At 39.1% G+C, this 16,466-nt stretch overlaps 4 protein-coding genes across 5 annotated transcripts; 3 read left to right on the top strand and 1 right to left on the bottom strand.

The window, feature by feature from the left end:
• Positions 1–85: 85 nt before the first annotated feature.
• Positions 86–922, bottom strand: LOC122615253. Of its 2 annotated transcripts, XM_043790235.1 has the most exons (2): positions 780–922; positions 86–719 (listed from the first exon to the last, which is right to left on the bottom strand). In XM_043790235.1, the coding sequence occupies exons 1-2, from the start codon at positions 876–878 to the stop codon at positions 477–479; spliced, it is 342 nt and encodes a 113-aa protein (XP_043646170.1). In that variant the 5' UTR covers positions 879–922; the 3' UTR covers positions 86–476. The 2 variants fall into 2 exon arrangements, with proteins under 2 accessions (XP_043646170.1, XP_043646161.1); XM_043790226.1 differs by having other exon boundaries at positions 86–922.
• Positions 923–7,153: 6,231 nt separating this feature from the next.
• Positions 7,154–8,250, top strand: LOC122615245 (eukaryotic translation initiation factor 3 subunit F-2). Its single transcript, XM_043790213.1, has 2 exons — positions 7,154–7,321; positions 7,375–8,250. Exons 1-2 carry the CDS (start codon positions 7,217–7,219, stop codon positions 8,128–8,130), a joined length of 861 nt encoding a protein of 286 aa, XP_043646148.1. The 5' UTR covers positions 7,154–7,216; the 3' UTR covers positions 8,131–8,250.
• A 148-nt stretch (positions 8,251–8,398) lies between these two features.
• LOC122615236 (zinc finger protein 184-like) lies at positions 8,399–11,388 on the top strand. Its single transcript, XM_043790201.1, has 2 exons — positions 8,399–9,700; positions 10,320–11,388. Exons 1-2 carry the CDS (start codon positions 9,280–9,282, stop codon positions 11,147–11,149), a joined length of 1,251 nt encoding a protein of 416 aa, XP_043646136.1. The 5' UTR covers positions 8,399–9,279; the 3' UTR covers positions 11,150–11,388.
• Positions 11,389–12,204: 816 nt separating this feature from the next.
• Positions 12,205–13,301, top strand: LOC122626006 (eukaryotic translation initiation factor 3 subunit F-2). Its single transcript, XM_043806102.1, has 2 exons — positions 12,205–12,372; positions 12,426–13,301. The coding sequence occupies exons 1-2, from the start codon at positions 12,268–12,270 to the stop codon at positions 13,179–13,181; spliced, it is 861 nt and encodes a 286-aa protein (XP_043662037.1). The 5' UTR covers positions 12,205–12,267; the 3' UTR covers positions 13,182–13,301.
• Positions 13,302–16,466: the final 3,165 nt, after the last annotated feature.

Raw genomic sequence — 16,466 nt, 5'->3', positions numbered from 1 at the left:
CGCTAGAAATCTTTAAATTACAAAAAGATAGAAAATATATTATACAAATAGAACGCAGTATTACCGCTGAAAATTTAAGCGGAAATTTTAATAAAAATCATTTACAATTTATTTCAAACAGTAAAAAGTGCACACAAGTGGTGGCAAGAAAGGGGCACAGTGCGCGATAAAAATATACTCATGCGCAGAACCAAACAATGAACTATCTCACAGTGCGAGCATACATATAGTATAAGTGGTGTGTGTAGTAATGCCAGCCGGGCACGTTCAACTCGGGCGAGGAGAATTATATTGGATCGGCCGGGTAATTGGGCAGTGTAGGTGTAGCGCACGGCGGATCAATGTTGAATTCAATTCTGGGCAATCAAGCGAGGGATCTATATATACACTCATGCGATGAATACAGCATTAACATTGTCCCAGGCGGCGGGATTAACGAGAAATTTGATTGGCTCCTGAATGCGCCGCCAAGTCGGTTATGCGCAGTTCGAATCCAAAGTGGGATTCTCCAGTTCGATGCCTTGGGATCGCAGCTGCTCCATGAACTCTGTCTCCATTCGAAAGAGATCCTCGATCTCCTGCTGACGGCGGGTGTCCTCTATAGTCTGCAGCCTCATACGCTCCCTTACCCGAAATAGCACATATAGGATGGAGATGTGGATACCCACCATTATATTGATTCCTCTTTCCCAAGATTCCGGAGTGTACGAATGCGCTCGCTGCTCAATGTAGCGCAAGTAGGTGACAAGTACAAAGTCATCAAGCTGATAGTTCGTCACCTGAATCGCCAGTATCACCAAACATATAATACCAATCGGAACAATGTATAAGATTTTTATGACCAACAAAATTTTCAGAAATTCTTTGGAACCTTCCATGCCGGCGCTACTAGTGAACAAAATTATGTTCGCTAATGTGACAGATTTCAACTGACTGACTTTATTTTAGAAAGCACTTGCAAATTTTTATACCCGTTACTCGTAGAGTAAAAGGGTATACTAGATTCGTTGAAAAGTATGTAACAGGCAGAAGGAAGCGTTTCCGACCATATAAAGTATATATATTCTTGATCAGGATCAGTAGCCGAGTCGATCTGGCCATGTCCGTCTGTCCGTCCGTCTGTCCGTCTGTCTGTCCGTCTGTCCGTATGAACGTCGAGATCTCAGGAACTACAAAAGGTAGAAAGTTGAGATTAAGAATACAGGCTCCAGGGACATAGACGCAGCGCAAGTTTGTCGATTCATGTTGCCACGCCCACTCTAACGCCCACAAACCGCCAAAAACTGCCACGCCCACACTTTTGAAAAAGGTTTTGATATTTTTTCAGTTTTGTATTAGTCTTGTAAATTTCTATCGATTTGCCAAAAAACTTTTTGCCACGCCCACTCTAACGCCCACAAACCGTCAAAAACTGTCAGTGATGAAGACTCTTCTTCACACTTCCACTAGCTGAGTAACGGGTATCAGATAGTCGGGGAACTCGACTATAGCGTTCTCTCTTGTTTTAAATTTATATTGAGTATAATACCTAGTAATACATAACTTAATCGTCACCACGGCCGCTAAAAGTTAATTGGTTGAAGGGGTTATATACATATGGGTAATTCTCTGATGTCGCACGTGACATTTGTACGCATTCAAACGAAAAAAAAACATATACCAAGACTTAACGTAAATTTTAAATAATTTAAAACGTATAGATCTTGATTAGCACTATAATTGGTGTTAAGGTCGATTTCGGACAATTGTTCGTTTTCAAGATAATTACAAAAATGTAAGATATTCGCGCGCGAAACAGACAGAAGTCAAATTTTCGCTAACCAGTTTAAGCACTGATTTCAGCGAAACTTGATGAAAGATTCTTCTGCAATTAATTTTAATGTATTATATATCAATTCATCCTAATAAAATATGTGAGTTGACCTAAAAATATTAAGTAGTTTTTTTTTTAATTGAATTTTAATCACTGTCGCACGCGACATTTTCTTCCATCATATTTTTAAAATTGTTTTTAAGTAAATTAGAAGAACATAGAATGCATTAACATTTTTTTTAAATATATTTAACATATTTTTTTTATTTGTTAAATTAATTTCAGACAAAATATCTTCAGTAAAGTTACAATAATGTACATATTCTTCGTATATGCAAAACTTAATTACCTAACTTAAATTATATAGTTGAAGAAGTCAAAAACATTTTTTTAAATGAATATGCTGTTCTAGCTGCTTTCGTCTGTTGGCCACTACAAGCAAATCAATGCATGTGGCTTATACCAGGTATGCTTTGCACATCCTTCCAGTTGTCTTCTACCTTATTATACAGTGGCATACTATAAATTTGAGCAGATGATATAAAATAAATTTTAATTCCATTTATGTTTTCCACGTAATTCTGGCCTTTCGCATTCTTTCCTTGTTCTTTAATGTCTGCATTTCCATTTTTTCTCTCCAATTTGTTTTTCTCCTTGCCTTTATTCATCTAAATTAAATAAAAGCTTTTTTTACGCGAAAAAAAAAATGATTACTTACCATGTCGCATGCGACTTAAACAATTTTCAAAAACAACGATGTGCGTATAATTAACAAAACTATATTTTATTAAATTTTATCTCCAAATATACATATGTATGTTTAGACACAAGATTGGAAGATCACTGGACAAGAACTTTAGGCGCACTTATAACAAATTTTCTTTTTCGATGTCGCACGCGACATTAATAGAATCTGATAAGCTCGTGGGAAATTTAACGTAATTAGCTATTGCATCGTTTCTTTTATATTTTCTATATATTCTTTAACTCTATACCTAGACGTAAAATAGGGAATATCGATTCACAGTGACTCTCTTTAAGAAAAACAAGAGAGAACGCTATAGTCGAGTTCCCCGACTATCTGATACCCGTTACTCAGCTAGTGGAAGTGCGAAGGCGAGTCTTCAACACTGACAGTTTTTTTCGGTTTGTGGGCGTTAGAGTGGGCGTGGCAAAAAGTTTTTTGGCAAACCGATAGAAATTTACAAGTCAAATACAAAAATGAAAAAATATCATAACATTTTTCAAAATTGTGGGCGTGGCAGTTTTGGGCGGTTTGTGGGCGTTAGAGTGGGCGTGGCATTAAGTTTTTTGGCAAATCGATAGAAATTTACAAGACTAATACAAAAATGAAAAAATATCAAAACATTTTTCAAAAGTGTGGGCGTGGCAGTTTTATGCGGTTTGTGGGCGTTAGAGTGGGCGTGGCAACATGAATCAACAAACTTGCGCTGCGTCTATGTCTCTGGAGTCCGTATGTTTAATCTCAACTTTCTAGCTTTTGTAGTTCCTGAGATCTCGACGTTCATACGGACAGACGGACAGACGGACGGACAGACGGACAGACGGACGGACAGACGGACATGGCCAGATCGACTCGGCTACTGATCCTGATCAAGAATATATATACTTTATATGGTCGGAAACGCTTCCTTCTGCCTGTTACATACTTTTCAACGAATCTAGTATACCCTTTTACTCTACGAGTAACGGGTATAATAATCAAATCAAAACGCACCCTATAAATGTATTAAACAGATCTTTTGCACTTCTTCGGTTTTGAATCGAAATATTTCAAAATATGCTACGATTAAATGTCAACAAGAGAGAACGCTATAGTCGAGTTCCCCGACTATCTGATACCCGTTACTCAGCTAGAGGAAGTGCGAAGGAGAATCTTCAACACTGACAGTTTTTGTCGGTTTGAGGGCGTTAGAGTGGGCGTGGCAAAAAGTTTTTTGGCAAATCGATAGAATATTACAAGACTAATACAAAAATGAAAAAATATCAAAACATTTTTCAAAAGTGTGGGCGTGGCAGCTTTGGGCGGTTTGTGGGCGTTACAGTGGGCGTGGCAAAAAGTTTTTTGGCAAATCGTTAGAAATTTACAAGACTAATACAAAAATGCAAAAATATCGAAACATTTTTCAAAAGTGTGGACGTGGCAGTTTTGGGCGGTTTGTGGGCGTTAGAGTGGGCGTGGCAACATGAATCGACAAACTTGCGCTGCGTCTATGTCCCTGGAGTCCGTATGTTTAATCTCAACTTTCTAGCTTTCGTAGTTCCTGAGATCTCGACGTTCATACGGACAGACGGACAGACGGACGGACAGACGGACGGACAGACGGACATGGCCAGATCGACTCGGCTACTGATCCTGATCAAGAATATATATACTTTATATGGTCGGAAACGCTTCCTTCTGCCTGTTACATACTTTTCAACGAATCTAGTATACCCTTTTACTCTACGAGTAACGGGTATAAAAATGCTTATATTACTTAAATTTACTTAATTTTTTATACATATGTATAAGTGAAAAAACCCACTTTTATAGACTTTTTTTTCGGCGGTTGTACTTCTTTTTTTCTTCTTTTTTAAGAATTGCCCATATGTTGCGGTCGTTCAAAAATATCGAATATTTTTTTTATTCGCAAAATATTTGCAAAATATTTAACCCCCTAACACATCCATTTATGTTTTTAAATAATCAATGTCAGAAAAATTATTATACCCGTTACTCGTAGAGTAAAAGGGTATACTAGATTCGTTGAAAAGTATGTAACAGGCAGAAGGAAGCGATTCTGACCATATAAAGTATATATATTCTTGATCAGGATCAATAGCCGAGTCTATAAAACGTCTGTCTGTCCGTCCGTATGAACGTCGAGATCTCAGGAACTATTAAAGCCAGAAAGTTGAGTATAAGCATACAGACTCCAGAGATATAGACGCAGCGCAAGTTTGTCGATTCATGTTGCCACGCCCCATTCTAACGCCCACAAACCGCTCAAAACTGCCACGCCCACACTTTTGAAAAATGTTTTAATATTTTTTCATTTTTGTATTAGTCTTGTAAATTTCTATCGATTTGTTAAAAAACTTTTTGCCACGCCCACTCTAACGCCCACAAACCGCATAAAACTGCCACGCCCACACTTTAAAAAAATGTTTTAATATTTTTTCATTATACCCGTTACTCGTAGAGTAAAAGGGTATACTAGATTCGTTGAAAAGTATGTAACAGGCAGAAGGAAGTGTTTCCGACCATATAAAGTATATATATTCTTGATCAGGATCAGTAGCCGAGTCGATCTGGCCATGTCCGTCTGTCCGTCCGTCTGTCCGTCTGGCCGTCTGTCCGTCTGTCCGTCCGTCTGTCCGTCCGTATGAACGTCGAGATCGTGAACGTGAGATTAAGCATACAGACTCCAGGGACATAGACGCAGCGCAAGTTTGTCGATTCATGTTGCCACGCCCTTTCTAACGCCCACAAACCGCCTAAAACTGCCACGTCCACACTTTTGAAAAATGTTTCGATATTTTATCATTTTTGTATTAGTCTTATAAATTTCTAACGATTTGCCAAAAAACTTTTTGCCACGCCCACACTTTTGAAAAATGTTTTGATATTTTTCCATTTTTGTATTAGTCTTGTAAATTTCTATCGATTTGCCAAAAAACTTTTTGCCACGCCCACTCTAACGTCCACAAAACCGCCAAAAACTGTATGTGCTGAAGACTCTCCTTCGCACTTCGAATAGCTGAGTAACGGGTATCAGATAGTCGGGGAACTCGACTATAGCGTTCTCTCTTGTTTTTGTATTAGTCTTGTACATTTTTATCGATTTGCTAAAAAACTTTTTGCCACGCCCACTCTAACGCCCACAAACCGTCAAAAACTGTCAGTGATGAAGACTCTTCTTCACACTTCCACTAGCTGAGTAACGGGTATCAGATAGTCGGGGAACTCGACTATAGCGTTCTCTCTTGTTTACTTTTAAAAACTGGTAATAATAAGCTAAATCTAATCAAGCCGCAATAGAGTGTCCTAAGTAAAATGTTGGGCATGACAATATTACTGTCATGTAACATATGATGATTAAACCTTAAAATTCAAACGTTGCAAGCAAATAAAATTATTTTTTTTCCGTATAAGAACCAACTTTTGATTGAACTTTAAATTTTCGAAATTGCAATTATAAGCTGTAATTAAAAAATATTAAATAATATCATAATATTTAAGAAGCAAATCATCACATTATTAATTTATTAAACTAAATTTTTATTCAAACTTTTTAATTCTAATTTTTATCTTGGATTCCGAAGTGGTTTATGGTACTTATATGTTTGTATTTATATCGGCGAAAAGTATAAAGTATAAAAGTATACGGTAGCCAAATAAGGAAATTACATATTTAGTATTTAATAAATTTATTCAAAGTTTTACCCAGCGTATTTCGCATTTACATCAATGATATAGGATTAATAAAAACATATTATGTAAAATTTATATCAACTAATTTTCAAAATATACTGAAAATTACCTTTTAAGGAAAAACTAAAATTATATATATATAGATATATATTTCGAAAGACAGAGGACAGTCGCATTAGAAATAAGGCGGCAAACATTTTCTCCTATCTGGCACATACTTTTCTGTCAATCTAGCTTACCATTTTAATCTGCTTACTACATGTATAACATGAAATAGGTACTGCAGGATAGATGTGGATTGGACCAAACACTTAATAATTTAAAAATCTGTGAACACAGTGTGAACATAAAGATTCCGTTATCGAGTTACAAACGTTATTCATTTGATACTCAAACAATTGCTAAAACCATTTGAAGAAGCTGGTATTTTACAAACCACTATCTTCTTGCTTCAAACAGGATCTGCGTGTAAAATCTACACTGTAGATGTTAGGTAGAGTTCTATTAGCGTGGGCCAACTCCGAAAAATGAACTCAAAATAGAGAGACAACAGCCTCGAATAAAGTCGAGTTGGTGAACACAGCAATACAGGAACAAAAAATGCCATTTTATTTTGTAAATGTAAATATTTTTAAAACTGAAGTAGTAAAAACCCTAAATAATATTAATGTACCTTAATTTAGAGTTTTTAATCGGGGCTATTTAATATGGTAATAAATGTTATTATTATGTTCTTTAGCATACACATCTGTAAAATAATGTATGTAGTTCAATTTCAATTTATTTTAAACTTGTTTTTATTTACCATTTCAAATTGTTTCTAAATAGGCAAACATGAGTACTGCTTGACACATTGCCTTAAAAGTTCTCATTACGTTTTACAACACTGGATCGAGGTGAGGCAAAAGCGCAGCGAAGTTTGCTTTACCAAGTTCATTTTCAAACTTAATTATTTGTGTGACCCCATGATGTCCAGGAATTTCAGCATGCGAGCTAAAGTGTTAATACAACCTTTGGTGCTTTTCCAAATTATTGACGCCTACGAGCGCCGACCAAAAGATGATAATCAGGTAAGTGTGCGCGGATCTCCTGCCCAGTAAATCTTCCAATAATCAAATCCAAGGTTATGGGTACTTTGCTGGGTCGCAACAAGGAGGGCCACATCGAGATTACCAACTGTTTTACTGTTCCGCACAAGGAGCATCCGGAGATTAACCGCATTGATCTGGATATCTCATACGCCTCCGAGTTCCTAGAGCTAAATATGCTGACCTATTCGAACGAGCGTGTGCTGGGATGGTTCTCCACTGGGAAATCGGTGTCCCGCTCCGCGTCCCTGCTCCACGAGTATTATGCCAGAGAATGCGGCGAAGTACAGCCAGTGCACCTGGTAATGGATGCAACCCTGAAGAGCCAGCGACTTTCGACACGTCTGTACTGTGCTGTGGAGATCGGAGTGCCTGGAGGCACCAAAGGAGTGATGTTCTCATTAGTTCCACTCGAGATTAGCAACGGAAGTTCCGATCTAGTGGCTCTGCGTTCCCTAGAAAGGCAATCGTTGCAACAGGGAACCAAGCAAATGGAGCGATTCCTCCCAGAGTTGGTGCAAGTGGTGGATGCCACTAGGGACATTCAACAGCGTCTGGACTTGGTGCTGCGCTACATCAACGATGTCTTGGCCAGGAAGAAAAAACCTGACAACGTCGTCGGCAGAGCCCTTCATGCCGCTCTTACCGCTGTACCGCTGTTGGACTCGGAAAAATTTCGCCACATGTTCAATACCAACTTGCGGGATATGCTCATGGCCATCACGCTTTCTACGATGATAAAGACCCAGCTGGAGATCAGTGAGAAGCTTTCTTGCATGCAGGATCAGTAATCAATGATAACAAATTTACTTGATCAACCAATAATCTGTATTACGGGGCAATCCCTTGCTCACCTTATCTTTTTTTTCAGGTTGCTTCCGCTTATTAAATTGTGCTTTCATTGAAAGAAATATGCATTCAACCAATTTGGGGAAGTACGAGAATTGTAAATGTTTAGGTCAAACATACTTAAAATCTAGCAAACACGTCCTATAAAGATTATAAAATTAGTATCGGCGATTGAACTTTGGAATCCAGAATCATCGCATCCATTGGTGATTATGAGCTTGTACTGTTAAGGCTTCCCCTTATTCTACACAATTTACTTTGCGTTGTTCAAAAACCTCTTAGGCAAGGCTTGCCTGGCATTTTTTTTGTAGCATCCGATTCTTAGTCCCTTTGGTAAAAGATTTTTAAAACCAGCAAGTCATTTGGCCAATTCATTTGGCCGTTTAAGCCTCAAAAAGTTAGCGGTAAATACAACAATAGTGCGGCGACTGGGAAACCCGCAGCGGATCGATGATCTCTACGGACGGTGATAAGGTTCGGTACAGATCTATTTCGGTCTGTTCGAGACTCGACGAAGAGGGCACGGCGGAGGACGGGTGTAGAAAGGTGGTCGGGGATGTGGACCACCCAAATAAAGCCGAGATAATAACGCCTTATCGCAGTTCAGGGACAGTCGGCGGATGTTCACCGGGGCAATCAATTAGCTGGCACGAACTGAAAATTAGCAAACGTTGACGTTGACCGTCGATAGTAGCCCTACGACACCCCTCTTCGCAGACGAATCTCCCGTTGTCTCTCTGCGCCCCAGCCTCCGCCGCCTCTGACTTATCGCTCAAGCCAAGGGCTATCGGTATGCCCCGGTCGCCTTTCCTGATAGACATCGCAGGCAACATTGCTCTGAGGAATGGATCGGATGCGGACCAACACCCTCAGACGTCCAGCGACCGGCGATCAAAGCCGACGCACCAAGTATTAAGACTGTGGTGAAACCGTAATGAAATCCGATTTAGTAATGAAAACCCAGGTATTCTGAGTTTACACCACAACCCAAGGAAAGCCACTATGCCAAACGTCCGTATCGATCGGGACTTTCTTAATTGAACTTATAGTGCATACCGCGATCGTCCGCCGGATATTGGCAACTAAGTATTATGCTTTCGCTGCTGCCACACCACCCGCTCGTCTGCCGCTGCTGCCTGCTTGAGCAGCCGCCGCTCTACCACAGTCTCCATGACTGTTCTAGTCAATTGGCTGTCGAGCTAAAGGCCCTGGCTCCCGCCTTGCGTCTGGACCCGGGCGACAACCTCACCGACGTGATCTGCGACCTCTGCCTTCGTCGCCTGTACGACGCCCGCGACTTCCAGCGGCGGTGCGAGCACTCCGAGCAGGTGCTCCGCATGCGGCACGAGCACTGGAAACACACGGTGGCCGTGGGAGACGCCTTGGCCCTGGACGATGTGCTCGAATGCCTGGAGCGAGAAGTGGGCAGCCTGGAGGGACCGATGGCCATGCCGCTGCAAACAAGCAAGCCGGTAGCCTATGTGGCGCCCTTAATGGAGACCGTTGATTTTGGTATGTTATAACGCACTTGCCAAATAACCAAGGATTAGGTCATAATAGAAAATTTAGTATAAAATGTTTAGTTTTTCTAACACATGCTGATAATAGGCTGATAACAAAATAGAATTCTATAGGGATGAAGCCATTAAATTTAATAAATAATCCGCTAGACAAAAACTATGCATTCATGGACAAACAGATATTTATACCTGCTACATATAGAGTAAAAGGATTCGTTAAAAAGCGTTTATTTTTTGCATCACAGTGAAGGAGACATTTGCGACCATAAAAAGTATACATATATATCATATAGGTGTAATACTAATAATCGAAAAAGATATGAAAAATGTACTCACGATAATTTTAGTCATTACCTTTTACAGTTTTTTGACAATGTAGAAGTTCGGTTTTAAATAGATCAGAATAGGACAACTTTAACATACAGCTGAATAAGAAATGAATGAGACATGAAATGTATATGAAATTATAGTCACTTTGTTTTTGATCATAAATTAATATTCTTGTTTCAATTGCAAAATTCCATTGATATGCTGGCGTCTATATCATTCTCTCTTATTTATATTGTCCTTTGAACTTCCATATTTTAACTATAACTTTTTTATGACCACAGAAAGCCTGGACTTCCAGGACAGCTCCCCCAGTGAGCATGGGACTCCCTCGTACTGGGAATCGTCGGTTGATTCAGGCAGCCTTAACACTCCGCATCACCAACCGGAGACTGCCGAGCTCTTTGCAGTCGAACCTCCCACGCCCCCGGAATCATCCGAAGAACAGAAAAGCCCAGCAGAAAAGCCCAGAGAGCGGAGAGCCAGGCCGCGCCAGAAAAACCCCAAGCCTAAGGAGAAGGCCGCTGGTAGCTTGCACCCGCGATCCTTGCACCCGTGCGCCGAGTGCGAAAAGAAGTTCACTCGTAACTTTCAACTCAAGCTGCACATGACAGCTGTGCACGGCATGGGCGAGATGAGGTACCAATGCGAGGAGTGCGGCAAGAACTTTGCCTCGCGGCACAGTCTTCGCTACCATGTGAAGTCGGTGCACTCAACGGAGCGCCCATTCGGATGCCAGCACTGCGAGCGACGCTTCGTCTTGCGTACGCAGCTGCTGTCCCATCTTCGCACCCACACTGGCGAAGCCAAGCCGCGCATATTCGAGTGCCAACGCTGCTCAAAGAGCTGGCCCACCAAGTCCGACCTACGCACCCATATGCGCTCCCACAACCCCAACATGGAGCGGCCCTTCAAGTGCGATCGCTGCTCGAAGGCCTTCTTCACTCGTGGCCACCTCAACTCGCACCTGCTGGTACACACCGGCGAGAAGCCATTCGCGTGCGAGTACTGTGACAAGTGCTACCAGAGCGTTGGCAACCTGAACAATCACATGGTGCGCCTGCACGCAGAGATCATCGAGGCCCAGTTGGAGACGGAGGGTATCGAGAGCTGAGGCCCACACATCCTAGGAAGAGGCTGCATCAAGTATTAGGGGCGCTGGAGGGGCAATTACACCGAGTCCACCACCTATAACTCTTACATTACAGTCAATAATATTTATATAATATCATTTTTTGGCAAGAGGTGAATTAACTCCTAACACCACTCTTTAGAGTTACATATTCATTCCAAGCTGTCAAAATATTCATACTATTTTCTTATTGAATCATGCATTCAAATCAATGCCAAATTGAAACAAAAAATTGTTTTTTGATATTTCATATATTAATCTAAGATAATCTAATCATTACTGTTTTAGATGTCACTAATCGACTTTTTCATATACATATGTACATACGTACATCCACTTTCAGTACTAGGTCTAATATACCTTATATACTATTATGAAACTATTTTACTTTTTTCTATACTTTTGAATAAAATACTTTTGCTTGAAAATTCACTTTTAAGCATCGTTTTAAAAAGTTTCACGATAGAAACAGTTTGTTCTAAGTTTTTATGCCGTTCGTAATGATTATTAATTGAAAAGAATGCAACAGGTTAATAAAAACGATTGAGGACCTTTAAAGCATCTAACAGGTCAATTGAAAATCCCCAGCCTACCATGATAAAAAATATTTTTTTGGCAAAATTGTTTTATTTTTTATTCTACATTCAAGGGTAATACACTGAGCAACCTTCCAATTTTTCGATGCAATTTTTGTAGTACGAATTCTCCTTTGCTTAAAAGTAGACCATAGTCATCGCTTTCACTGACTTGCTACATTGTCTTGGTGAAACAGCACTTTTTTTTTCAAATGCGGCCATTCCTGGCGATTTTGTCCTTCAAACGGTGTTGAGCTCTATTTTTTTAATGTAATAAATGTTATTATTATGTTCTTTAGCATACACATCTGTAAAATAATGTATGTAGTTCAATTTCAATTTATTTTAAACTTGTTTTTATTTACCATTTCAAATTGTTTCTAAATAGGCAAACATGAGTACTGCTTGACACATTGCCTTAAAAGTTCTCATTACGTTTTACAACACTGGATCGAGGTGAGGCAAAAGCGCAGCGAAGTTTGCTTTACCAAGTTCATTTTCAAACTTAATTATTTGTGTGACCCCATGATGTCCAGGAATTTCAGCATGCGAGCTAAAGTGTTAATACAACCTTTGGTGCTTTTCCAAATTATTGACGCCTACGAGCGCCGACCAAAAGATGATAATCAGGTAAGTGTGCGCGGATCTCCTGCCCAGTAAATCTTCCAATAATCAAATCCAAGGTTATGGGTACTTTGCTGGGTCGCAACAAGGAGGGCCACATCGAGATTACCAACTGTTTTACTGTTCCGCACAAGGAGCATCCGGAGATTAACCGCATTGATCTGGATATCTCATACGCCTCCGAGTTCCTAGAGCTAAATATGCTGACCTATTCGAACGAGCGTGTGCTGGGATGGTTCTCCACTGGGAAATCGGTGTCCCGCTCCGCGTCCCTGCTCCACGAGTATTATGCCAGAGAATGCGGCGAAGTACAGCCAGTGCACCTGGTAATGGATGCAACCCTGAAGAGCCAGCGACTTTCGACACGTCTGTACTGTGCTGTGGAGATCGGAGTGCCTGGAGGCACCAAAGGAGTGATGTTCTCATTAGTTCCACTCGAGATTAGCAACGGAAGTTCCGATCTAGTGGCTCTGCGTTCCCTAGAAAGGCAATCGTTGCAACAGGGAACCAAGCAAATGGAGCGATTCCTCCCAGAGTTGGTGCAAGTGGTGGATGCCACTAGGGACATTCAACAGCGTCTGGACTTGGTGCTGCGCTACATCAACGATGTCTTGGCCAGGAAGAAAAAACCTGACAACGTCGTCGGCAGAGCCCTTCATGCCGCTCTTACCGCTGTACCGCTGTTGGACTCGGAAAAATTTCGCCACATGTTCAATACCAACTTGCGGGATATGCTCATGGCCATCACGCTTTCTACGATGATAAAGACCCAGCTGGAGATCAGTGAGAAGCTTTCTTGCATGCAGGATCAGTAATCAATGATAACAAATTTACTTGATCAACCAATAATCTGTATTACGGGGCAATCCCTTGCTCACCTTATCTTTTTTTTCAGGTTGCTTCCGCTTATTAAATTGTGCTTTCATTGAAAGAAATATGCATTCAACCAATTTGGGGAAGTACGAGAATTGTAAATGTTTAGGTCAAACATACTTAAAATCTAGCAAACACGTCCTATAAAGATTATAAAATTAGTATCGGCGATTGAACTTTGGAATCCAGAATCATCGCATCCATTGGTGATTATGAGCTTGTACTGTTAAGGCTTCCCCTTATTCTACACAATTTACTTTGCGTTGTTCAAAAACCTCTTAGGCAAGGCTTGCCTGGCATTTTTTTTGTAGCATCCGATTCTTAGTCCCTTTGGTAAAAGATTTTTAAAACCAGCAAGTCATTTGGCCAATTCATTTGGCCGTTTAAGCCTCAAAAAGTTAGCGGTAAATACAACAATAGTGCGGCGACTGGGAAACCCGCAGCGGATCGATGATCTCTACGGACGGTGATAAGGTTCGGTACAGATCTATTTCGGTCTGTTCGAGACTCGACGAAGAGGGCACGGCGGAGGACGGGTGTAGAAAGGTGGTCGGGGATGTGGACCACCCAAATAAAGCCGAGATAATAACGCCTTATCGCAGTTCAGGGACAGTCGGCGGATGTTCACCGGGGCAATCAATTAGCTGGCACGAACTGAAAATTAGCAAACGTTGACGTTGACCGTCGATAGTAGCCCTACGACACCCCTCTTCGCAGACGAATCTCCCGTTCACTCAGGGAAAAATTAACGCTTTTCGATATCAAATCAAGAACGAACCGTATCGAAAGTACGGTAAACTCGAATTTTTTTGATTTAAGAACCAAAATTTAAATTCAAGAACGAATAATTTGAGACCGAAATTATGAGTTTGAGAACGAACGTTCTGGATCCAAGCACTAACAGTTGATGGGATTAAGAACGATAAAGTACTAATTTAAGAGCGATAAATGTACTGCTTTAAGTATGGGAAATACTAAAATTAAGTAATTAAAATACTAGATTTGAACTCGTCAAATTCCCGATTCAAGTTGTACAAGTTGACAACTGAAGTGTGAATAACGTCTACTTTGAGTAAGAAACGTTCCTTTTTTGTGAACTAGATATTCAAATTTCAGAGCAAACAGTTTTAGTTTAAGAACGAATCGATCCTATTTTAAAATGTTTATTGTTAAATTCAACATCAACGCGTCCTTTATATGAGGAAAAACAATTTTATTTGAAATTAATATTACATAAAAACTTTCATAACCACATTTTTTTCTTAAAAATAAAAGGTTAACACTTTTCTTAAAGTTCTTAAAGCTAAATATATTTAATGCGAACATACGTTTTTTTATTATTTATAGGATATAAATGTAAGGGTGCGGTGTCGAATTCACTTAACTTTTTTATTAAAAGGTCTTTTGCACAGCCAATTTCGTAAGCACGAAAATGTTTATTAAAGTTATATACTTCGATTTCTTGACAAATAACATGGGTATTTTCATCATACGCTATAAACATTTTTATTTTAAATAATTTAAAATCGGGTGAAAATTCGCCTAGGTAGTAATTTATTTTGTATTGAGTACCCTTGAAAATTAGGCTTTCAAACAGCCGGCATTTACTATAGTCCTCAAACTTTTCATATAATAAATTTTTATAGAGTTTGTCGTGCGCATTACTAAAGTTTGTTTCATTTGGTAAAGTTCGCACAGGTTCTAAAAAGTTTTGGTGATCAAATAAAAATTTCGAAAATTTTAGTCCCGATTTTACAGCTAATGTGTGTGGCGGATTTATTCTCGAATTTACATTGTTTAAATATATTTTGGCATCTTTATGCTTTGCCTCAAATCGCATACACCAAAGAAATTTTAATGGACCACATTCTTCTATTGCTGTTGCATAATGCACTAGGAAGTGGTGTTTTGGCTTTAAGGGACCGAACAGGTTTACATAGATGAAGTGATGTTTTTCTACTAACTTTCGCAGGAAATTTAAATCTTCTTTCACGTATTTTGATCGAAACAAAAAATCTATTATATCTAATAATAATAATATGACTTCCCATTCCTTACACTCTGCTGGCACTATGTCTCCTATCATTAATGGCAAACAGTATATAAATGTAGCCACTTCTGATGCAGTCATTTTTAAATTAAATTTTTTCAAACGATTTAAATTTATTTTGATTTCCGTTTCCACGAATGGAAACAGTGCTTTTCTAGAATTAATTTCATCCAGCGTTATTATTTTGTTTTTAATTAACGATAAAAGTACGTTACATATGTCATACACGCATATGCCTTCAAGAACATCATGCATTAAATCAAAGCAAAAATTACTTGGGACTTTAAAGGATTTTAAGCTATTAAAAATACAATTAGTTTTAATACCCGTTTCTTGAAAATTGTTTTCTTTCAAATCATTTGTATAAGACTCTTCGTTTCTTATACTTTCTGGTTCTTCCATATAGTCAAGTTGCATTTCAGATTTAGTACGCCTACATATCCTACAATAACGTTTTGAGTTAAAGGATTGAACAAATCCGAGAATGCTATTTACAGCCAAATTATCACCGACAATTAAAGATAAAACAAAGCAAACCTTTCGTGACTCATTTTTAACTGTCAGCATGATTCCATTTTCTAATATTTTGAGTTGCTCAACCAAATGATAAAAAGATACTTCGTTTCCACAATGCTTAAGGTTCGCGGTAGAAATAAAAGCGGCATTAAAAACATACTGTAATTTGGACAACAAATACTGTGGCATTAACGGAAAATTTATGTAGACACCGCATATTGAAAATGTGTGAGTGCCTAGCGGATTGTTAATTTGAAAATCGTCAAGATACAATATAAAAGGAATAACTATTTCAGAATTAAATCGTTTTAAAATATTTCTAAAAAGCTGACCACTTGCGAAATTTCTTAAGTCGTTTGCGTTTAGGCTTGTCTGAATATTTTCTACAGTTAGGTTTAATAAATTAGGAATTTCAAAAATTTGCTTAAATATGAAAGCTAAAGGCATTACATAAATATCATAATCTTTCGGGCCCAACGTAGGGTTTCCACATATAACGATTTCAGAAACTTGTCTATCAATTTGAAATTTTGTGGGTTCCTTATATAGACTTAAGCCTTTTAAGGCTTCAAGAAATCTATGCTCGGTACGAACTTCATGGAACGGATCCCTAATAAAACTTAAAATGTTGTGTAAATCATCAGTTAGAGTACATGTTATG

Source organism: Drosophila teissieri, chromosome 2L, assembly GCF_016746235.2.
Source record: "Drosophila teissieri strain GT53w chromosome 2L, Prin_Dtei_1.1, whole genome shotgun sequence".
Taxonomy (NCBI): Eukaryota; Metazoa; Arthropoda; class Insecta; order Diptera; family Drosophilidae; genus Drosophila; species Drosophila teissieri.
The sequence above is the reverse complement of the archived record's forward strand: the minus strand, read 5'-3'. Positions and strand labels throughout refer to the sequence as shown.